Source organism: Sorex fumeus, unplaced genomic scaffold (assembly GCF_029834395.1).
Source record: "Sorex fumeus unplaced genomic scaffold, SorFum_2.1 ptg000072l, whole genome shotgun sequence".
Lineage (NCBI taxonomy): Eukaryota > Metazoa > Chordata > Mammalia > Eulipotyphla > Soricidae > Sorex > Sorex fumeus.
Window position 1 is genome coordinate 51,695,002 of NW_026606129.1, and position 25,528 is coordinate 51,720,529.

General features: G+C 38.3%; 1 protein-coding gene across 5 annotated transcripts in view; it reads left to right on the forward strand.

Annotated features, from left to right (window-relative positions):
- Positions 1–25,528, forward strand: part of DOCK3 (dedicator of cytokinesis 3) — a 467,343-nt gene that overhangs the window by 294,015 nt on the left and 147,800 nt on the right. For all 5 annotated transcript variants that reach the window (XM_056129948.1, XM_056129950.1, XM_056129951.1 and 2 more), the window contains exons 10-13: positions 690–771; positions 9,943–10,003; positions 12,107–12,254; positions 21,441–21,529. In XM_056129948.1, coding sequence (XP_055985923.1) covers positions 690–771; positions 9,943–10,003; positions 12,107–12,254; positions 21,441–21,529 — 380 coding nt within the window. The remainder of the gene's footprint in view (positions 1–689; positions 772–9,942; positions 10,004–12,106; positions 12,255–21,440; positions 21,530–25,528) is intronic.

The following is a 25,528-nucleotide window of genomic DNA, read 5'->3' on the forward strand; positions in this document are numbered from 1 at the left end:
TCAGTCACCCCAATGCTTGGAGGCCTTGGTGCCATACCTGGCAATGCTTGGGCTATGCCCAGTGAAACTTGTAGCGCCAGGAATCAAATCTAGGTCGGGCACATGTAGCACATAAGTCCTAACCTTGTTCTCTAACCCTTAAATTTCAAGTGTGACTTTAACTATATTATTTGTCTTTGACTTTTTGCCCAAATTTTTGTGAATTTATGTAACATTTTTTCTTTTTTCTTAGCCCTAAAATGACTCTCTAGAGTTTAGAGTATCAAAAGTATAAGAAGATAGGAAAATATAAATTGAGTAATGTAGATTCTTAGGGATCCAATATGAGAAATATTATTATAATGATTTGAGTATTCACATCAGAGATGTATTTCCTCATTATTTGCTTATCATTATGCCTACAACTCTGGTAGGGGGGTGGGAAAGAATAAGACAATCCTCATTGCTGTTCTCAGAGAGATAAGAGCCTCAACTATTAAGTAAAGAAAGATACTTCTTAAGCATCTAATGATATTTATTGCATGATATTTGGAGATAAATATAATGTCCTTCCACTAGACATGTAGTTTGATCTTGTCTGTCACTTGAGATGTTCTGATAAACCGTTATGGTTTATCTGTCAATGTCAGTTTTACTTGTTCCAAAACAAACAGTCTATTACATTTCTCTCTGTTTCTTCTACATTTCAGTGAGCGGTTTCTGGTGAGACTGAACAAGAATGGTGGGCCACGGAACCCAGAGAAGATAGAACGAATGTGTGCCCTTTTTACAGTATGTGTAAATTCTCTTTGTCTTCTCTGCTTTTGACTCTGTTTGGGGTCTTCCTATGTGGATATTGTCACCCAGGAAACAAGCATTTATTCCTTATTTTCTTGTGCTTGGGAGATTGTGACTTGATTTCTGTTTCTATCAAGTTTTAATGAAGTGTTTAAGAAAAACAGAAATTAGCTACAGTTCTCATTTAATTATTATTAAAGAAATAATTGCATTCCTTTCTTTTTAGTTTTTGGGCCACATGCAGCTGTGCTCAGGTCTTGACTCTGTTCACAGAACATTCCTGGCAGGGCACAGGGGACCACTCTTGACTTTCAAGTACCTCTATTGATATGAATTTCACAAGATTTTAAATATGATAGATACTGAAAATCTGAGAAAATTCTTAAAATTCTTACTTAAAGCCATTGGGAAATATTCTGTTGTGTATGAATAGTTTCTTTAAAGGCATTCACTGAATTGATACTTTTGCAGTTTTTTAAAAAATACATTTAAAAAGAGACTAAATGTTCTTCTCTTTCAAATAACAAATGGAGGTTATGATCTGTACTTTAGTCTGTTCTGAATATCTGCTATGATCTGTACTTTAGTCTTTTCTGAATAACCGTGCTGTTATAGTCTCTTGAGGTCATAGGCTCATGAGGTCACAGAAGACTTGGTAATATGCTTATTGAAAATGGTTAAATCTCACAATACCAAACCACATTGGCTTGGATTTTCCTTAAGTTGATTCTGACTAACTTTTTTACTGAGTTAAAAATCTGTACAGGTTTTTTTTTAATTTATTTTTTGGTGTGGGGAGCACACCTGACTGTGCTCACGGAGAATGGAACCAGGGTTGGCCATGTGCAAAGAAAGTACCTTACCCCATACAACTTTCTAGCACTAGTCCTATTTTATTTGACTTATGTGGTGAAGAGAAATACAACTGTAATTAAACTTTTAACCAATTTTGACTGTTTTACTGATACTAAAATGTGTCAAAATCCATTAAATATAAGGAGGTCTGGGAGCCTGAGAGATCCACTTCTCTAGGTATGGTACATGATTAATAAGTGACTTTGTGTCTCAAAGTCTACATTGTGCCTCATAAACACAAATGGCATTTATCTAGATATCTGATATGTAACTCTCTGGAAGATATATTATATTTATTTGCCTAAATTTTAAATTCATTTTATGCAGCTTTTTCTTTCAAAACTTAAAATGTAACAGCAGTTAGAAACTATTTTCACAGGATAGCTTTAAAAAAAAAACCCTAGGGCTGGAGTGATAGCACAGCGGGTAGGGTGTTTGCCTTGCACACGGCTGACCCGGGTTCGATTCCCAGCATCCCATATGGTCCCTTGAGCACCGCCAGGAGTAATTCCTGAGTGCATGAGCCAGGAGTAATCCCTGTGCATCGCCAGATGTGACCCAAAAAAGAAAAAAAAAAGCTTGAAAAAAAAAAACTTCCCAGATGTACAGAAATATTAATATAAACCTAAATTGATTTTTGTCCATCTTTGAGCTTAGTATTAAATGCATAGGAAATAATACAGCAAAAAGGAAAAGTAGATCCTTGGAGAGTTGTGGTTATTTAGTCAAAGAAGATCCGTGCTCTCTATTCAAAAGAAAAGGAACAAGGGGTAAAGTCCAAACTGCAGTTTATAGGATTTAGGTTTCAAAACTGTGGAAGGGAAGAGTCTCTGAAATGAAAGTGGCTAAATGCTAATATGATTATCTGGGTCTGCCTTTCTGAATTAGAATGAGATCAGATACCCCTCAGTTTAGAATGTATCAGGGACCTTAGGAGATTTTTCTAGATCCTGATTTTCTGATATGATTTGGTTAAAACAGCAAAAGAAATAGTTGATATTTCTTCTTTTGGTGTTGTTTGCAAGTGGGACCATTTCCGGCAGTGCTCGGGGACCATGAACTGCCAGGACCAAAGTGCTGAAACCCTCTGAGTCTTTTCCTTAGCCCAAACTCCCCAATTTAAAAAATAATAATAATAAAGATCTACAAAATGTGAAGTTTTACAAAGAGCAAGACATTTTGTAGCAAATTTGTGTTGGCCAAGATTTTTGTATTTAAGCTTTAAGCTTGATGAAATAATAAATTTGCTGAACATACTTTTGTTTTTATTTTTTAATCGGGGCTGGAGCGATAGCACAGCAGGTAGGGTGTTTGCCTTGCACACAGCCGACCCGGGTTCGATTCCTCTGCCCATCTTGGAGAGCCCAGCAAGCTACCAAAAGTATCCCGCCTGCATGGCAAAGCCTAGCAAGCTACCCATGATGTATTCCATATGCCAAAAACAGTAACAACAAGTCTCACAATGGAGATGTTACTGGTGCCCACTCGAGGCAATCGATGAACAAAGGGAAAATGGGAAAACAGTGCTACCGTGCTCGAGTTTTTCAATTTAAGATTTGAGTTCCTTTTGTGGGCTAAAAGGGATTTTTCAGATTGGCATATATGCTAAAAACTTTGAGAGTAAGTTAGAAATGCAGCCATAGTTTTTTTGTTGTTGTTGTTTGTTTGTTTTTATTGAATCACTGTGAGCTACAGTTACAAAGCTTTCATGTTTGAGTTTTAGTCATACAATGATCAAACACCCAATCCCTCTTCCAGTGCACATTTTCCACCACCAATGTCCCCATCATCCACCACCACCACCACCACCCCGCCCATCCCAACCCTCCCCCTGCCTCTGTGGCAGACAGTTTCCCCCAACTCTCTCTCTACTTTTGGGCATTATGGTTTGCAATATAGATACAAAACACTTCTTTTGGGGGGCAGGTGGGAGTTGGGCCACAACCAGTTGTGCTCCCAGCTTACTCCTGGCAGGGCTTTGGGGAGCCTATGGAAGTGCCAGGGATCTAACCTAGGACACCTGTGTGCAAGGCAACAGCATTCCCTGCTGTACTACCTCTCTGGCACCCCATAGTTTTGATCAATGCCAATTTTAGTTTACCATACTGTCACTGTCACAGTCCTCCCATTGTTCATCGATTTGCTTGAGCAGGCCCAGTAACGTCTCCATTGGAGACTTTGTTGTTACTGTGTTTGGCATATCGAATACATCACGGGGAGCTTGCCAGGCTCTGCCGTGCGGGCGAGATACTCTCGGTAGCTTGCCGGGCGGGCTCTCCGAGAGGGGCGGAGGAATCGAACTCGGGTCGGCCATGTTGGCTGCGTGCAAGGCAAACGCCCTACCGCATAGTGCCAAGAAAAAGGGGACCAGACAAATTTAGGTTTTATGGGGTCACTCAAATAGACTTCAGAACGGCATACAGCTCATTATTCATGGCATAACAATGAGAGTTGAAGTTGTTTAGTCAACCTTATATTTTTTGTTTTATTTTGTTTCCCTTATTAAATGTCAAAGCTTTCTAGTTGGGAATGATGTTAGGAAAGAGGCATTGCATATTTGTATGATTGTCTAATATAGTTATAGTTTTGCAGACATTTATAATAAAAAGTGGTTTGAGATGTTTGTGCATATACTCATTGCTAGATACCAAAGTTTCAGTAATTATTTGTTATATAAAAAAGAATGTTTATGTGTTTAGTGAAGTTAACCATTTCAGAGAATGAAATTGTGCTGTATTCCCTGTATTAGTAGGCACAATATTTTATACACTTATTTATACTCTTTAACATTTCAACTTAGAATTTTAGGTGGCTATTTCTTGGAATTAAGAATGAACTTGTTTTATACAAGTGGTACTACATGGAAAGTATCATGCTAAGTGAAGTGAGTCAGAGAGACAGACATACAAAGATTGCATTCATCTGGGAAATATAAAGTAGCAAAATGGGAGACTAACACCCAAGAATAGCTGAGATAAGTACCAGGAGGTTCAGTCCATGGCTTGGAGGCCAGCTGCACATGCTGGGGGAGAAGGCAGCTCAGATAGAGAAGGGAGAACCAAGTAAAGGGTGTTGGGAGGATCCCACCAGGATGAGAGATACATGCTGAAAGTAGGCTATAGACCAAACCTGATTGCCACTCAATGCCTCTTTTGCAAACCACAGCACCCAAAAGGAGAGAGAGAACAAAAGGGAATGCCCTGCCACAGGGGTGGGGTGGGAATCAGCTACCTAGTTATTGTGAGAGGAGGATGGTTATAGTCTTAGGAGTAAATCTTAAATTCAAACCCTGCTTACAGAATAAATGGTCACTCTTCATATCTTGATTTTAAAGGTGTTTTGTGTATTTTAACATGAGTAGCCATACTTGGTACTTGGTCTTAAAGAGTATATGCTTAGTAACTATGAAATTTTATAGGAATAGAAAAATAATTTTACTTATAATATTTTCTCGCACTGATTATCATCATCTTATTTGGGGGCAAAGTGGGGTGGGTGAACTAAACCTAGCTGTGCATAGGGTTTACTCCTTGCTCTGCACTCTTTTGGGGCTCAGGGGACCATATATGATACTGGGGATCAAACCCAGGTCAGGTGCATGCACAGTAGCACCTGCTTTCCTTTGGATAGTACCTGCTGTACTATCTCTCTGGCCCCTAACACCATTTTTTATATTAAATTATTTTGGAACCTATTTCATTGTAAGCATATGTTACTACTCCATCAAGAGTTTGGAGAAATAAGTAAATAGATTCTAGAAGCCTCTGTTTCATCATTGCCCATAAGTTTCTAAAGTCTCCTTTTCCTTTACTAATATTTTGGTTTTTACTGAGATATCATAATCTACAACATTGTTAATAGTAGAATTTCCTATATACATCTTTCTAATACCACACCTACCACCAGAATGTTCACTTCTTTCCACCAGTGTCCCCAGGATCCTTCCCATCTATCCTCCAGGTAAGCTCATTTCTGTAGAACAACTTTCAAGTTCTGTTCCCCTCGGATATGTGTTGTTCCCTTACTTGGTTTCCTCCCTTTCATTTGTTCTGGTCTATGCTACAGAGGCCGTTAAAAAAAAAAGTTCTAGGAGTGAGACCTTACAGTTTGCATTGTAGATGCCTTCCTTGCCCTTTCTCTTTCCCCACCCTAACCTGCAATAGGATTTTTAAATAATGGAAACTTGGGCCAGAGAAGTAACTCACTCAAAGAGCTAGCATACATGCTTTACATGCAAGACATCTGGATTACATCTTGCAAGTTGCATGGTCCCTCAAGCAATACCAGAGAGATCCTTGAGCACTGAACCAGGAGTAATCTCTGAGCACCAGTAGGTATGATTCAAAAGCCTACTTATGGGGGTGTGGTGCTGCCAACAGGTCAACCTGTACCCGTGGGGCAAGTGCATCAGCAGCCTGATGGTAACTTCAGGCTTTCTGATACTCCGAAACTGCCACTGTGCCCCTAGCCAGGCCCCAACAACTCAGGACCAAGTTTCCCAAGAAATTAAATAGTCAAAATTTAGATATGTGGGAGCCACATCCACAAATCACTGTGGGCTCAGCTATACAAGCTCTTTTATTGTCTTACCTCAGAGACCCATAAGTAAATCTTGAAAGAGCTCAAAAGCCACAGTTAATCTTGGGCCCATGCAAGGCTGAACAAACCAGGGTAAATTGGAGGGGCATAGGTCAGCCTGGTGCATGCCTAAGCAGCCACTTGCTCCTACAATCCAAAATATCCACCATGCCCCGGCCCTACTCCACCATCTCAGGACAAACCTCTTTAAGATATTAACATGTTGAAAATTCAGATATGTGGGTTTTGTGACTGAAATCTCCAGGCTTTCTTGAGGTCAGGCTAGGCTTCCTTCCCCACTTCCATATACTCTAGGAAGCACTGGCAGTCACCTCCATGAGTCCAGTGCTGCCATGTAAGCTTTTCTGCCAGCCTTGCCTCAAAGACCCATAAATCTCGAAAGAGATGAAAAGCCACAGTTAATCTTGGACCCATGCAAGGCTGAACAGGCCTGGATAGGGGCTTGGGTCAGCCTGGTGCATGTCCAAGCAGAGTCCCTGGCAGCTGCTTGCTCCCACAACCCAAAATCACCACCTTGCCCCCGGCCAGACTCCACCATCTCAGGATAACCTCACCAAGATATAATCTGCAGAAAAATTGGGTATGAGGGTTTTGTGGCTGAAATCTCTAGGCTTTCTCGGGGTTGAAATCCCTACCTCCCCCCACATCTCTGTACTTCCAGAAGCCTTGGCAGTCATGTCCACACCCTGAAGCTGCCACCCAGTTAAAAAAGCTGTCCCAGCCTTACCTTCCTGATAAAAGTACTGAATACCCTGAACAAGCACAATGACCTCTTAGTATCTATATGGCAAACCACAATGCACAAAAAAAAAGAGAGAAAGAAGAAAAGTGCCTGCGATAGAGGCAGTTTGGAGGTTGGAGGTTGAAGGAAATGGACGAACATTGGTGGTGGAAAATGTACACTGGTGGAGGGATGGGTGTTGGATCATTTTATGTCTGAAACCCAATCGTGAACAGCTTTGTAATGATCTATGTCACTATTTTTCAATTTTAAAAAAAGCCTAAATAAGTAAAGCAAACTCTAAATCTCAAAGTTCAGTCAAAATCATAATTGCATTTGATTGCTTGTTGGTCCCTTTTCCATTGAACATAAGACAAGTATCTGAGCCCATTAAAAAGAAGAAAAATGGGAAGAAATTGTAACTCAAGAATGTTTTCCTAGAAGTGAAAAGGGAATTCATGGGTGCCTGTTCCATTAAATACAGAGTTTGCCCCATCAACCATAATAAATTCACAGCCATTCCATTGGATGTGATTGATGACGTGATGAAAAATCTGAAACATTCTATCTTAAAGGATGTTTTATTGTTTTGAGTACTATGTATTCATATATATATGTATATATATAAATTCATATATATGTGTATATATATATATATGATAGCACAGCTGGTAGGGCATTTGCCTTGCAGGCGCCAACATGGCCAACCCGAGTTCAATTCCTCTGCCCCTCTCGGAGAGCCCGGCAAGCTACTGAGAGTATCTTGCTCGAGCAAATCGATGAACAATGGGAGGACAGTGACAGTGAAGGTGTCAGTCAAACATTTTAGTGTGTTCAAAATGCAAATAACTCAATGTGTAAAATTATCTTTGTAACTCTAGTTTTAAAGTTTTTAATCTCTGAATTACATTTATTTAGTTGGAGATTTATTTTCCTTAAAGTTTCCCAGGTGGTAAATAAAAAAAATTTTTAAAAGTCCCATATGGCGTAGGTACCACATCCCACCTTCTCCGGATGGAACCCCGGTGACCATGAGCCTCTACAAGCGTAGCTCAGGAATGTGGGAACCAGGACTTTTATTCCAAACCATGTGGCCGCATAAGCAGCTCCGCTACATCTCCTTATATACAAAGTGATCAATGGAAAGCAGATCATCCAACGTTTCTCCCTGAAAATCAGGGTTAACTCTTTTAAAAATCACAATACCCAATAGGAGAGAGTGAACAAAAGGGAATGCCCTGCCATAGAGGCAGAGTGGGATGGGGGGATGGGGGGTGGGAGGGATAATGGGATCCGTGGTGATGGAAAACTGTCAGTGGTGGAGGGATGGGTATTCAAAATAAATAAATAAATAAATAAATAAAAATTTAAAAAAACATAAAGTTTCCCAGGTGGTTATTATTAACTTTAAACTTTAGAACAAATAATACATATTTAAATTTAGAAATTACAATAAAATTTATCTTACTAAGACAATCTATTTTCAAGGGAATGTATTTAGGATATAATAGTCATTCATGGAAAACAGTAAACTCAAAATTAGCGGACAATAAAATTTCAAAAAATGTATTTTAGTCACTGCTTTACAGTTTTACAGTACTACCAATGGTAGGATTTTATGTCTATAACATTCCAACGCCAAACTTCACACCAATATGTTGATTTCCCTGCACCATTGTCTCTGGATTCCCTCTTGGGTTTCCCTGCCTCAACTTTCCCCCCAGAGTCGAAGAATAAACTTTAAGATTTAAAGAATTAATGTACTTTTAAGGTTTTTTTCTTCACTGAAATTTTCTAACCCAACACATTTTTATGTCATTAGTAAAAAAATGCATAAGATTATCATTATGAAGTCATGAAATTTACATACAAGTGGTACTACATGGAACGTATCATGCTAAGTGAAATGAGTCATAAAGAGAGAGACAGACATAGAAAGATTGCATTCATCTGGGGAACATAAAGTAACAAAATAGGAGACTAAAACCCAAGAATAGCCGAGATAAGTACCAGGAGGTTTACTCCATGGCTTTAAGGCCAGCCGCACACAATAGGGGGAAAGGCAGCTCAGATAGAGAGGGCAGCACCAAATAAAGGGTGTTGGGAAGATCCTCCCAGAATGGGAGATGTATGCTGAGAGTAGACTATAAACTGAACATGATTGCCACTCAATGCCTCTTTTGCAAACCACAACACCCAAAAGGAGAGAGAGAACACAAGGGAATGCCCTGCCACAGAGGCAGGGTGGAATGGGGGGATGGGGGTGAGAGGGATACTGGGATTAGTGGTGGTGGAGAATGGGCACTGGTGGAGTGATGGGTACTCGATCATTATATGACTGAAACCCAAGCACAAAAAAATGTAAGTCTACAACTTCATGGTGTTTCACTAATAAAAATTTTTTTTTAAAAATTGTGAGTCTACAACTGTACCTCATGGTATTTCACTAATAAAAAATTTTTTTAAAAAGACTATCATTAATGTTTCTAATGTGAAAATTCTTGCAAGTATTTTAAAAGTTTGGACAGTACATTAGCGCTCAGGATCCCAGCAGTACTTGAGGGACCTTGTTGTGCTATGTATTGAACGAAGCATTTCCATATGCAGAGTGTGGACTCCAGTGCTTTGAACTGTCTCTTGCAGATATTTATGTTCTTAAATGTTATAAGAACCTTGTTAGTCAGTTTCACTGCATAAATATTAACACTGTTGTAAACTATGTTACTTTAAGTACTAGCAAATTTAAATGAATACGTTAAAACTGAGAATATTGTCAATAAAATTAACTTCTGAAGACATTTAAGATATTCAAGCTTTCACTGCAATGATCTTATTAATGCTATACTGTTATGTTCATTAAACCTCCCACTGTGACTTATAATATAGGCTAAAAATGACAAAAGCAAATCAAAATGAGGTTCAAACTGAAGTTTTAATTATTTTTCTTCATGTTTAATTATTTACATTGTCTTATTTGTTCCTTTTCTTAGGACCTGAGCAGCAAAGATATGAAGAGAGATTTATATATAGTTGCCCATGTGATACGAATAGGTACTGTACAACCTGATCCACTAACATGACTAAGACCAGCTCAACTTGGGATAATTATATATTATAAATGATCTTTATTATTTCAGATCCAGGTTTAGTGTCATTTGGGTTGGAATTCTATCTTAGTCTCAGCTGCTATGGTAACTGAGTTTTATATAAACGAATCTATTTTCCCCTCACTTGACACATTGTATTTCATATTTATATTTACCCAACCTTTTGTCTTAAGTGATCAGTTTTTGTTTTCATTCTCTCCATCATGATGTCTCAAGTGTTTTACCAGCCTTTTGCCTCAGAATTTTTAGAGAGGGTTTCTTGGATTGCTAACTTAACAGTAAATGGCCTTCAGTGTGTTTTTTTTATCCAAAAGTATGTAACTATACTTTTTCCACAAAAGTAGAGTTATAGTCATTACTATAGTAGATGGTGGTATCTAACCTCTATCCCACCCAGTGTGAAAGTTTTTGCTATTGCCCAGCTTAATTTCAAGTTTATAACATAATATATAGGGTATGGTTTACCAAATATTCTTTCATATATATTGTCATATCTTATATATTTTCATCAAAAATATTTGATGAGGGGCTGGAGCGATAGCACAGCAGGTAGGGCATTTACCTTGTATGCGGCCAACCCAGGTTCAATTCCCAGCATCCCATATGGTCCCCAAGCACCACCGGGAGTAATTTCTGAGTACATGAGCCAGGAGTAAACCCTGTGCATTGCTGGTTGTGACCCAAAAAGCAAAAAAAACATGATGAAGTAAAATTGTTTTATTTAGGAAATAGAAAGGAGAAAGAGACAGGGAAGGGGAAGGAGAGAAAAGGAGGAGAGGGCTGGAGTGATAGAACAGCAGGAAGGCATTTGCCTTGTACACATCTGACCCAGGTTCGATCCCCAGCATCCCATATGGTCCACCGAGCACTGCCAGGAGTAATTCCTGAGTGCAGAGCCAGGAATAACTCCTGAGCATTGCCGGTGTGGCTCAAAAATAATATAATAATAAAAAAAGATAAGGAGAGGAACAGAAAGAGGAAAAAGGGAGTTACATATTTGGGATGCAATTATTACAAATGTAATGTGCCCCCCAAATATTTTTAATCCTTCCCCAACAAATCACTAGCCTAGTATTTTGCCACACTTTTGCTTTTTGTTTTGTGTAGCTTTACTTAAACAATTTTGGGGAGTTCCAGTTTTCATTTGCAATTTTCCCTTGCCACAGTAGGCACAGCTTTGATAAGCAAGAAATATAAACTCTCACCCACTTTCTACTTATTCCAGCAGTAGTTCAGAAGCAAATTTGACAGCAGAATTTGGTTGGGAGAATAGAACATTGTTCTTTCTATCTGTGCATATATAGTTGTTAACCTGATAGCCAAATATTAAGCTTTGCATTCTTAATATGCCTCAGAAGTTTAAATAAATGTATGTATTGTTTTTTTTAAGAAATTCGTGAAATCAGTTTTTTTTTTCTCTCAGGTTACCATAATGGGTATTGGTTTAGGGGTAGGTTAAAAAGTTGATTGAGGGGCTGGAGCGATAGCACAGTGGGGAGGGCGTTTGCCTTGCACGCAGTCAACCCAGGCTCAATTCCCAGCATTCCATATGGTCCCCTTAGCACCTCCAGGAGTAATTCCTGAGTGCAGAGCCAAGTAACCCCTGTGTATTGCCAAGTGTGACCCAAAAAGCAAAAAAAAAAAAAAAATTGATTCAATGAAATGCTGGGAAGGAAATGAAATGCCGGGAAGGAACCCTGTTCAAAGGCCTGTTTGGTAATTCCTCCAGCATAATTTTCTTTGTTTGTTAATTTGGGGGCCACACCCATCAGTGCTCAGGATTTACTCTTGGCTCCATACTCAGGGATCACTCCAGGCAGGCTCAGGGGTACCAGGGATCACATCTGAGTCTGCCTCATACAAGGCAAGTGCTTTACCTACTATTTTATGGCTTTGGCCCCACTCCACATAATTATCTTTGCATCCTCAGTGCATCCTTTCCCCCAATCCTAAATTAGTCTTCTAATATAGCCCTGGCATTTTTGGATGACAGTAGATGAAGATCAAGGAGTCCTCATTCTTTCTGGTGTTTCCTTCTCTACCCCAGGCCGGATGCTTCTGAATGACTCAAAGAAAGGCCCTGCTCACCTGCACTATAGACGCCCATATGGATGTGCTGTTCTAAGCATCCTGGATGTCCTACAGTCACTCACAGAATTAAAGGAAGAAAAGGATTTTGTGCTTAAGGTTTACACGTGAGTAATATCATGAATATTAATAATTAGCAACATAAGACATAACAGCACTGTCCTTGAAAAGCAGCAGTTCTCTATGTCTTCTGGTACCCAGAATCATTAGGATATGTAGGATAGCAGTTGTGGGATTTTGTTTTGCTTTTCAGATGTTGCAAAGATTCTGATCAAAAGTTTGAAGGATGGAGGGATGGGCAGTGGGAGGGATACTGGGACCCGTGGTGGTGGAAAATGGGCACTGGTGGAGGGAGGGATGGGTATTTGATCATTGTATACTTGAAATCCAAGCACAAAAATTTGTAAGTTTACAACTGCACCTCATGGTGTTTCACTAATAAAAATGTGAAAAAACAAAAGTTTGAAGTCTGTGGTGAGACCCAGGTACCTGTGTTTTCAATTGGATTCTCAAGGTTATTCTGAATTGGTTGAATTTGGAAAACTTGGTGGTACATATTTCCTCTTCTATTCCAGATTAACCAGCCTCATTACTTAAAAACTAATAATGTAATTTCTCATGTGTCTTAGTTTTTAAAGTCTTCTATATTTAATACTTTTACCAACTATTGTAACTGATAATACTGATCATGACTACTGATGCAGGTATCTTCAGACATTTATTTCAAGTCTAGTGTCCTGTCTTTGAAGAAAAGCCAGTTTTTCTCAGGAGCTGAGGTTTTACTATTCACTTTTGCAGCAAATGTATGACAAATCTTCTAAGTTATATCCAACCAGACAAGGAATTATTTTTAGTATTCATCAGCCAATAGATCTGCCATATAGAAGCAGTATATTTGTTACTTGTTCCTATAAAGCAAATAGGGAGAAAAAGAATAAAGTTGTAGAATCCTTTATCATCTTCAGGATTGAACCAGGGTCAGATGCATTTAATTGCAGGGTAGGTGTCTTACTTACCCCCTGTACTATCTCTCTGACACATCTGTCTCTCTTTATAAATACTTAAGGCATGAAGAGAGTAATCATGAAAAAAAGAAAATTTAGCAAGTTTTGAAAACAACTGAATTTCTAATTGGGAATTTTTAATCAGTTTTTGGTTTTAACCCAATATTGTTTTTTTTCAAATAAAATCTAATATTGTTAATTATGATATTGGTATATCTTCAATATAGTATTGTAATGGATATTTTTGTATTAAATGATCTCTTCATTTCAGGTATTAATTTAATTCAGGATTATACTTAATTTGGACTTTTATATAGAGCCTACCACAGTTAATAAAAAACTAAATCCCAAATCTCCTCATAGCCTTTTTTGACAAGCTCTGTTTGTATACATTATGGATAAGTATATTTATTTTAGATAGTAACTTATAAATCAGATTTTTCGGTGGTTCTTCTCTTTCTTTTGTGTATCAATCACAGACTTTCTCACTATATCTAATCTCTGCATTTATTGCTGGTAAGATCTTCTTCTTGATATACTTTCCTCCCTTTGAAAATGTCTAAAAGAAATCCAAAATCATCATTATTATTATATTATTCCACTCTATCCTTTCCAAGAACAAGGAATTTATAGATAGCACTCCAGATTGCATCTTTTTGCATGTATCAGCTTTTTTTTTTTTTTTTTTGCTTCAGTGCCTGTTCTTATTGTAGATAGCGGCTTGCACAGCATTCCTCTTGAAATCATGCTGTCAGGCTTAAGTGACCTAACTGCTTCTAAAAACAACCGCTTTCAATACTAACATGTCACTTTGCAAGAAGTGGTATTTATATGTTGCTTTTTCTTAGTTGTGCCTCTGAGCTATACCTAATAATATTAGTTCTGTAGAGACAATGGTGTTTTTATGTAGCACTGTCCTCCCACTGTTCATTGATTTGCTTGAGTGGGCACCAGTAACATCTCCATTGGGAGACTTGTTGTTACTGTTTTTGGCATATCGAATATGCCAGGGGAAGCTTGCCAAGGCTCTGCCGTGTGGGTGGGATACTCTCGGTACCTTGCCGGGCTCTCCGAGAGGGACAGAGGAATCAAACCCAGGTCAAGGCAAATGCCCACCTGCTGTGCTATCACTCTAGCCCTGGTGTTTTTATAGAGAAGATAAATAATAAAAATAAAGACCCTCCTGTTGTTCATCGATTTGCTCGAGCGGGCCCAGTAACGTCTCCATTGGAGACTTTGTTGTTACTGTGTTTGGCATATGGAATACGTCATGGGGAGCTTGCCAGGCTCTGCCGTGCGGGCGAGATACTCTCGGTAGCTTGCCGGGCTCTCCGAGAGGGGCAGAGGAATCGAACTCAGGTTGGCTATGTTGGCTGCGTGCAAGGCAGACACCCTACTGCTGTGCTAGCGCTACCGCTGTGCTACCGCTAGCACAGCGGTAGGGCGTTTGCCTTGCACGCAGCCAATAGAGAAGATATTTTTTAAAAAAAGTTTAAGAACCAGCAGGGTTAAAGTGCAGAATAAATTTTCCACTTGGAAATATTAACAGGTTTTCAAGCAGCTTCCAGTTGCATGTTTATGAAATTGATTTTGTGTGTAGTATGGGTTTTTTCTAGGATTAGTGTTTTAAATGCACATCAGCACAGTGATACAGTCTCAGAAGCAGCAATTTTTTTTTTCAGTATGTTTCAGGGGACACATTTGTTATATTGAATTGAAAGCTTACAGGGTTTACTAACTGCTGCTTATACCACTTAAGTCTTTGCAAGCATAGGATTGTGCAAGGATGAAAGCCTCATTTATTGGGTCAAGAATATGGCTCAGTGATATAATATATGTATGCCTCATATGTGTGAAGACTTGAGTCTGATTCCCAGAACCACAAATATAAATGTATAATGAATTGGCAAAATATAGCAATATCTCATCATTACTTTCATTATTCTGAGACAGTCTTATCCAGGGAAGATTTAAATTTCTTTATGTTTTATTATTTTTACTGATTTATATATATATTATTTAATATCATGTGTATACAAGAATGCCCCAAAGTCTTTTAAGAAAATCACAGCAAGTACTCAAGACCTGAAAATTAGGTCGCTTACTAATGAACAAAATGCCTTTAAAAATCACAGATAGTAATTACATGCAGTTTAGTCTGATATAGATCTCATGTTAACTCTTCGCTTAAGGGACAAGAGTAACAAGCAGACCAGAGCTTGCTGAACTGTATCCTAGAACACAAAAGGAAAGAAAGACCAATGATCAAAAGCTTTCATTGGGGAAGAATTAAGAAATGTTCATAAATAATCCATGTGAGGGGCCAAAGTGATAGTATAGTGGTTAGGGCATTTGGCTTGCATGCCGCAAACCCAGTTCAATCCCCAGCACCACATATGGTTCTGTAAGAACCAGGAGTAATCCCTGAGCACCACTGGGGGTGACCCCCCCCAAACGAAACAAAACAACAAAATATATGTGATTTTGTTCCCTCAATGTGTGGTGATCACTCTCCAGCTTCACAATGAAAAAATCCAAATAAACATTTCTAGTGCAATAATAGACTATTTTATCAGTTATATTAAAAACCATTTTATATGGTAAAGGTAAAGGTAAAGGCCCTCCCGTTGATCGTCGATTTGCTCGAGCGGGCCCAGTAACGTCTCCATTGGAGACTTTGTTGTTACTGTGTCTGGCATATCGAATACTCTCAGTAGCTTGCCGGGCCCTCCGAGAGGGGCGGAGGAATCGAACTCGGGTCGGCCATGTTGGCCGCGTGTAAGGCGAACACCCTACCGCTGTGCTATCGCTCCAGCCTGTATTATATACTAGTCAATTATATATATTATGTAAAATTGAGAAATGTTTTCCTGGCACCCTTTGAGCCTCTTGGATTTTGGTGCCTGTAATCCTCAACTCTGGGAAATTCTTACCAATGATTGCAATCCTCAACTCTGGGAAGTTTTTATCAGTGATTAATTATTGTTTCTTCACATTTGCCTTTCTGTTCTTCAGGGATTCCAATTATTCTTATATTGTTCCTCTTGAACTCATCTCATAATTCTACAGTTCATTTCTTTTCAGACTATTTTCCGCTTTTTGTGGTCCTAACAGTTTCCTCCTTCTCATCATGGAACACTTCAATCTTTTACTCAGCTTTTGTTGTTTTGTTGTTAAGAGCTTCTATTGACTTTTTAGATATCACCAACCACGTTCTTCATTTCTGTCATTTCTGACTATAATAACTTTTTCATTTTGACTCTTATACTTTCTTGGACTGGAGTGATAGCACAGCGGGTAAGGCGTTTCCTTTGCATGCAGCCAACCTGGCCAACCCGAGTTTGATTTCTCCACCCCTCTTGGAGAGCCCAGCAAGCTACCCAGAGTATCTCACCCGCAGGGCAAAGCCTGACAAGCTACCCATGATGTATTCGATATGCCAAACACAGTAATAAGAAAGTCTCACGATGGAGACATTACTGGGCCCTCTCGAGAAAATCGATGAACAACGGGAGGACAGTGACAGTACTATAAGGTAAAGGTAAAGGTAAAGGCCCTCCCGTTGATCGTCGATTTGCTCGAGCGGGCCCAGTAACGTCTCCATTGGAGACTTTGTTGTTACTGTGTCTGGCATATCGAATACTCTCGGTAGCTTGCCGGGCTCTCCGAGAGGGGCGGAGGAATCGAACTCGGGTCGGCCATGTTGGCCGCTTGTAAGGCGAACGCCCTACCCGCTGTGATTATGTATAATTTATACATCCCCTTTTTTCTTTATTATTGTACTAAAACAATCATGTTTAACTTGTAAGAAATAGTTTAAAAGTTTAAATGTTTGTTTCAGGAGCACACCTGGTCATGATTAAGGCTCACTCCTGGCTTTGTTTTCAGAGATCACTCCTGGCTGACTCAGAATTGCAAAACAAGCGCTCTATGCACTGTACTATCTCTTTGGCTCCAAAGTTACATTTTTTAATAAATAAAAAGATAGCTTAAAAGTTATCCAGAATGAATCAGATTGGATAGTTTGTGTCAGGTTCATCTTAGAGACTTTCTTCAATTAGTACTTGATGAAAATAAAGAAATGTGTGCTATTTTTTCATCTTTATTCTTTTTCTTCTTGTACTCTATAAGAGCTATATGAAACTGTACTCAGCATCAGTATTTTTAAATCCCTGGGCTGGTGCATCAGTTCTATTTTATTATAACTTGGAACCAAAGGCCAAAATAAAGGCTGATCACACCCAAACTAGAATTTTAATATGTAGTGTTTGCATTAAATTAAGCTCTGAGCCAGTTAAGACCAGTTGCAGCTATGTAAATACAAACAAAATGGGAATGCTTCCAGTTATCATGAAGCAGGGTGTAGGAGTAAGTTAGAGTAACGTTCAGCCGCTCCATTTCCATCCCACTTATTCTGCTTTTGGGTCCACCATATATCTCTGCTTTGCCTATGTCTCTCCCATAATCACCTGTAGAATGAACATAATACATATCACATAGGATTATAAGAACTTAATGAAATAAATTATGGTAAATAGCCCAGCCATTTCCTTCCATTGGTATCCTTATGAGAATGCACACATAAAACTTTATAAATAACTCTAAGTTTTCTTAGATGCTTATATGGATTGCTTACTTCAAACTGAATTACAGATAAAACTGAGCGACACCCATCAGAAGCATAGAAATCAAAAAATATGAGGAAAGATGAAAATGGTGAATGAAGTTTGGCACATGAGAAAATAAGAATAATATTCCGAGCTCTTTGTCAAGCAGCACACCTGCTCTGGTGCTTCTGAATCCCATGTTGAAAACTAAACTCTTTATCCCTAATCTCATTTTGTTTAAGTAAAAGCCTTCATGTAGTGGCTGAAGTGTCATTTCATTGCTTGTTAGCTCCTTTGTGGAGAAAGTGAATTGCTATAGAGGCAAATAGGCCTCTTTCAATCACAATCCTTCTTGCATCTTATGATTGAGGAAAAACTATAAGTATCAGTAATTATGCTCTAAATATTAATTTGATTGGATGCAGCATAATCATGCTTCATTATAATCAAACTAATGCTTACATTTATAATTTTTCCATATAAGTTACACCCAGTGATTGGGCTAGTTAATATAGGATTACAACACCATATACACTTAGTTGCAGATGATTTCAGTAGCTCCTCTTTGTATTTTGGAAAGAGATATATGAAAGGCAACTAGACATGGCTATTTTGATTTAGAAGACAGGATACTGCTTTAAAAAAAAGGAAAGAGGAAGGTCTGATATGACAGGTTTTAATACGGCAAAATGTATAGAATGTGGTGAGAGCTAGAGGGTTCTGGTTTAGAGACATAGTGGGTTTCACCCAGGGATCTCTGGAAGCAATGTGGGGAGAGTTCTCTTATGAAAATGCAGTCTTAAAAGTTCCTCAGAATGACTCGGGACTAGAAACTTATTTGGAATTTGGCAGCTTTTGGTGGTGATTAAAACTCTTAGAGTAGATGAAATTGCTCAGGAAAGCTTCTAGAGTAAGAAAGAAGTGGGTTAAAGGCACAACTGTTAAGGGCATAATTGTGCAAGAGGAAACGAAGAGGAATAGCAAGAAGAAGGTGGTTGTCTCATCGATGAGTTATATGGGTTGAGTGAAAAGGTGTATATGAATAAAATAATGTGCCTTATCACTTTTGATGTGGTTGACAAAGCACCATCCCCTTTATGCTACTTAACCCCCAATGAGTGTGTTATTGGAGAAATACTGAAATTAGATCATATATGGGAAGGATGTAATTAACTTTAGATACTGTTTGCTTGAATATGTCTCCTTGTAGAGGGAACATGAGAGGGAACCAAGAGCCTCACAACATGAAACATATGCTCTACTACATCCAGGCCTCCAAATCCATCTTTTGAAGAAAGGGGAAATTTGTCATAGCAAATAGTCAGGCTTCTGTTAAAGAAAGTAACTGCTGATCTTGTAAACCTAGAACATGACAGAAATCTGATTATAAGTTAGTTCTTTGAGTTCTCACCAGCTGGGCACTTACTTCTCTGATGTGTTGTCTGGTTGGAAGAGATGGGACTGTGTGCATGTCAAACAGAAATGACTGAATGGACTTCTGCCAGCACCTCTCATTTTTTATTTCGAACTGAGCTGTTAAAACACAAATGATAAATTTTAAAGTTAACTCTCTCCCTTTCTTTGTATGGAAGAAATTCTACAAACAGGAAACTATCCTCACAGCTCTGAAATGTGAAACCTCATTTTTCAAAATTCAGTGTAGCATCTCTGTGTCAGAGGGATTTATTTATACTATGGAGTTGAAAGGCCAATGATTGAACAACAAAATCAGTTTGTGACCAACATCTCTGAATTGCCTCTATACAAGCCCTTTTATTTAGAAAAATGTGTTTCACACTGCTGTTCAGCAACTGAGAGTACTATTATTGGGATCCCCACTTGGAAGTCGCTGTGCTGCATTGAACGTTTCTGAGTATACATAGAACTACCCTGGGGTTATTCTTTGTAAGGGGGTCCTGTTTTCTGAAGTCAGTGGCTCCATATATACCTATCCAACAGGCAAGGGATAGAATCAGGCTATGGAAATTCTACATCAAATGGAGTATTCACTGACCTCATTCTAATTGTTTTATCAATATATCAGCATTAAGATGAGGAATTCATTATTTCTAACTAAACTGTACAGTGTTATGCTGAGTGAAGTCAGTCAGAAAGAAAGGGACAAGTTATTATACAGTTACGATCCGTCTCATATGTCGAACTGTAAGATACACAGTGAAATAGCAACAAAGATCCAAAGGCAATATGAAGAATTTTCTGCAGAACTCTCCACGGCATTGAAGCTAAAAGTATCTTTAAGGATGAAACAGCACTGACCATGCAAGAGGAAGCAAACATAAACAAATGGGACTACATCAAACTAAGAAGCTTCTGCACTTCAAAGGAAACAGTGACCAAAATACAGAAAGAACCCACAGAATGGGGAAGAATATTTACCCAATACCCATATAATAAGGGATTAATATCCAGGATATACAAGACACTAGTAGAATTGTACAAGAAAAAAACCTCCAATCCCATCAAAAAATGGGGAGAAGAAATGAACAGAAGTTTCCTCAAAAAAAAGAAATAAAAATGGCCAAAAGGCACATGAAAAAATGGTCCACATCGCTAGCCATCAGGGAGATGCAAATTAAAATAACAATGAGATATCATCTCACACCAAAGACACTGGCACACATTCAAAAGAACAAAAGCAACCAGTGTTGGCATGGATGTGGGGGGAAAGGGACACCTTTTTACTGTTGGTGGGAATGCCCACTAATCCAGCTTTCTGAAAAACAATCCTCCAAAAAATAGAAATTGAGCTTCCTTATGACCAAGAAATACCACTTCTCAAAATATATAACATGAGGCTGACACCTAAGGATAGTAGATACACGGAACAGGTAAATTGCTCCATAGCTAGAAGCCTGCCTCATGAGCAAAGGGGAGAAGGCAGCTGGAATAGAGAAGGGATCACTAAGAAAATGATGACTGGAGAAATCTGTCGGGATGGGAGATGTGTGCAGAGAGTAGATAAAGGACCAAACATGATGGCCTCTCGGTGTCTGTATTGCAAACCATAATGCCCAAAAGTAGAGAGAGAGAGTATGGGGAATATTGTCTGCCATGGAGGTGGGGGGAGTGTGAGGGGGGGTAAACTGGGATATTGGTGGTGGGGAATGAGCACTGGTGCAGGGATGGGTGTTTGATCATTGTGTGATTGCAACCCGAACATGAAAACTTGTTACTGTCTCACGGTGATTCAATAAAATTAAAAAAAAAGAATTTTCTGCAGGTGACTAGTATAATGATAGTAGAATGATAATATGATAATATGAAGCCAATACAAAGTATGGTGATTTCTAAACAGTAGTACTTGTCAAGTGGTGTTATTTTCTTTGTCAGGAACTTTCCTCTGGGGTTATATGCATGCATGCAATTGTATCAGATCAAGACAAAAGACAAGGCATCAGGCAGGAAAGTGCTACTTCAGAGAGTAGACTATCATAATGTCACTTTAAAATAGTTGTAAAGATTCATTTAGAATGTCTGATTTCTCCCAAGTGTTAATCTTACATTTGCCATAACAGGAATCAAGACTTTAGTTAAATATAGGTTCATCTTTGTAGGAAAAATAATTTGAAGTTTTCTTTCAAACTTAGTGTTAAAAATTGGAATATCAAAGTCTGTGTTTAAAATATTTAACAGTCATTTAATTTATGTACTTCTGTTGCAGGTGCAACAATGAGAGTGAATGGTCCCAGGTCCACGAGAATATCATCCGCAAGTCCAGTGCCAAGTACTCTGCCCCCAGTGCTAGCCATGGTGATGTACTTCTCTGGATAGAAAACTCTGTGTTTCATTTGCAATTGCTGGTCACATGTTTCTCTGTTGATTTGTTGTCACTAGTTGCCATACACAAAGTTCAGTTCTCTACAGACATTTATTCTCATGCCTAGGCACTTCCTGTTACTTATTTTTGTTCCATTTTGAGAGCGTCCCTAATTGCTTCTAGCCAAAATACATTTTCTGTTCTGTGATGGATTCCATGCACTTTGATACATAACTTGAATTCCAGTTTAAATTTACAATGAATTTACAATGAAAAAGTGTTGCATTTGAAGTGGTTTGACACATTGTTAAGTCTCTGCTTTCCTGAGCAAAGATTATACACTGAATACCCAACCCTTAAAAAGATGATATTGATGTAATTTTTCAGTTCCTGTTTAGTGTTAGTATCATCACCAAAAAATATAGATGCTAAAGAGAAGATCAGTGAGTGGTGTGCCGGTATCAGTCATGTATGGACTAGAATAGGAAATCTTTATTTTAGAATTGGGGGTGAAGAGAGCTGGGAGGGAACTGGGGTGGGGTGGAAGAAAATCTTTGTTTCTGAGCAGCTTTCATTTTAGCTCAGCTTCCCCTTTTCCTTTTTACTACACTAAATAATTGCTTAAATAGTAAAGGTAAAGGTAAAGGCCCTCCCGTTGATCGTCGATTTGCTCGAGCGGGCCCAGTAACATCTCCATTGGAGACTTTGTTGTTACTGTGTCTGGCATATCGAATACTCTCGGTAGCTTGCCGGGCTCTCCGAGAGGGGCGGAGGAATCGAACTCGGGTCGGCCATGTTCGCTCCAGGGCTTAAATAGTAATCTATCAAAATAATTTTATCTGTAAATACTCAATGCAATTAGTCATGGAAAAAATACTGTTTGGGGGCCAGAGATAGTACAGGGGTTAAGAGACTTGCTTTGCATACAATCAACTCTGGTTCTAAGCCCAGTACTGCATTATCCCCAAGCACCACCAGGAGTGATACCTGAACACAGAGCCAATATTAGACCTTAAGCAGCTGCCCGTGTGGTCCAAAACTCCAAAAAAGGGATTAAGGGGAAAAGAAAAAAAAACAATGGGGCCAGAATAATAGTACAGTGGGTAGAGTGCTTCCCTGCCTTGCATGTGGTCAACCTGGGTTCAGCTTCCAGTTCCTCGTGTGTCCCCAGAGCCCAACAGGAGTGATCCCTAAGCACAGAGCCAGAAGTCCTGACCACTAGGTATGGCCAAAAGCAAACAAACAAAAAACACTGTGTTTTCTAAATTTCTTTCATTGAATTAGAACTATTTAAGTACCTCTGAGTCTTTATACACCCTTGAAGATAACTATAAAATGTACATAGAATTGTGTTATTCTGAATTTTTAATCTCTAAACTATGTCTTATCCTCTTTTACATAACCTTCTTTTTAAGGTTTATGATCTTGTCTATATTAGCAAGCCTTAAGTAACAGTTTATTTATTTAGTTAATTTTTGGGGAGGCCACACCTCAGGATGATCCTCAGAGCTTACTCCTGAGTTTGAGCTCGGGGATCTCTTCTGGTAGGAATTGGGGATAGTGTGCTGAGGGTGGAACCTGGGTCAGTCTTGTGGACAAGCACCCTACCAGCTACACTGTCATTCCAGACCGTTTCAGTAACAGTTTAGAGTCACTGCAAAGCATGAAAATTTGCAGTTATTGAGAACTTCTTTATCCTTATTCTCTTTCAGGATCAGCTGGTAGTCCGTTAAGTGGTTCCTCAGAGCAGTTTCATACCAGAAGCTGCAAGGGTTAAGACCCTTAGCTGGAAATATTTGATTTCTTTAAAACTCTTTATAGCAGTGTGATCCTTAGATCCTTAGAATGGCTCTCACTATTTTGAATCCCTTATGCATATGCCTATGTGCCAAGTCTCCATGCTGTTGCTTGGAAGTAGGAGTTCATATTCCTTCCTAAAACTAGACTAAAGCAAGAGAAAAATAAAATCTTATTTTTTAAATGTAAAAAAAGTTACTACCAATTTGAAAAACTACTGTTCAGTATTTATAGTGGTCTTTCTTTACTTACTTGATTTGTAAAGAGAAACCCTTGTCTATACGTTCTTGGGACATGGTATTAAAATATGAGGACTATCTTTAAAGAGAGATGGTATAAATAGTATATTTAAAAAATAGCTTAATGGACAGATGGTAGAAATGTCACCCTCAGGGTTAAGTTGTTGAGTTTTGTTTTACTCCCTAAATCAGGAGCCATAGAAAATTCAGTTTGGAAATGCGCTCATCCTCTGATTCAAGGGTATTAGACTTCACAGGGCTCAGTTAGAATTGTCAAATGAGAAAAGGTTTTCATGCACATACAGAAGAACTAAGAAGTAAAATAGGGCGATTGACTTGGAGATCAAATTAAATAACTTTTCATTAAATGAGAAAAATTGAAGTACATTTGAATGACTTAATAGATGGACCTTGGAAACTCCATAAACTGGCCCATCCAGTTTATTACCAAAATTCTAAACGTTAGGTTTCCATTACTGGACTTAGGAATTTTGAACCAAGGAATTAAGAAAATTCTAAAAAGAATATTCAGGTATTTATTAGTGTCTTTCAGTAAAAATAAATAGTTTTATTAATCATTAATTTGCTTTGTTATCAATGGCATTCATTTTGATAGCATCATAAATAGTTCATTTTATTGGTAGTTCTGTTTCTTAAAGACTTCCCCTTTGAGTAAAATCATATAAAAATGCAGAAAGAATTGCTCCATTGGTTTTTGAGTTCTCACTAACTCTCCTAGGTTTAATTTTTGTGGCTCATTTTCTTTTTAGTCTCTTATATTTGCATCCACAAACCTAATTTTAGAAATCCCAGTAGCATATTGAGAACAAATGATGACAAATAAAATAGTTGACATCTTGGTTTAGGATTTGGTTATAGTTTTTGAGCCATACCCCGGAGTAATCAGAGGCTACTCTTGACTCTGTGAACTAGTGCTTTGGGGACCATATGTGGTGCAGGGGGATCAAACAGGGTCATCTGCATACAACGTAAGCACCTTAACCCCCGTATACTCTGTGTGTGTGTATTTTTATTGGCTGTTTATTATGACTTGTTTACATATCTTGGATTAATCTTAATTTGTATTATTAATCCTTATCTGCCTTTTACACTGAAGATGGGGTGGAAAGATGCAACACTAGGTTGCTGGCCCTCCATTATTACACATGAGTCAGTTTTTTCAGTCACATTTTTATCAAGTAGTCTTCAACCTGAGATGAAATCATTATGAAAACAGTTTTCTTGCATCAGGAATAAGATTAACAGAGAAATATTAAATTGACCTAAGTGCTTTCTTTTTCAGTTATTTATTCACTTTCCACAATTTTCAATCCTATCTGAGTTTTTGTGGTCAACTTCACACACTGATACATGCATATACTACATCCACCCACAATTATAGTTGTAGTTCCATTTACCAGCACCAATTTTACTCACTTAACTCATTTAAAACTGTCCACTTTGTCACTTACTTTATACTTTCTGCCTTATTTTCACTTAGCATGATCACCGAAATTTCCATTCATGTTGTCAGATAGAAAAATTTCATCAATAGTGGATAGTTCTTTTATTCTCAACAACAGAGAAAACAAACTGTTTCCAGAATTTTCATAGGCCATTTTTATAATTGTGGGGTAATATTTCACTGTGACTTTGAGTTCCTTAATAATAAAGGATACTGAATTTTTTTTCATATGCCTATTTTCCATATGTGTATCTTATTTGGAGAGTGTCTATTAAATATTCTGCCTACATTTTCATTGGTTTTTGTTGTTGTTATATGTATCAGATATTCAATCCTTTGTTGGATATTTGATGTAAAAATATCTGATTTCAGTTAATAGGTAGCACTTTTATTTTTAAGCTTTCTCTTCTTCCATCCACTAGGGTTCCCAGGTTTCCTTCCACATACCCCTACCCCCAATCTCCAACCTTAATAGGCACATTTTTTAATTT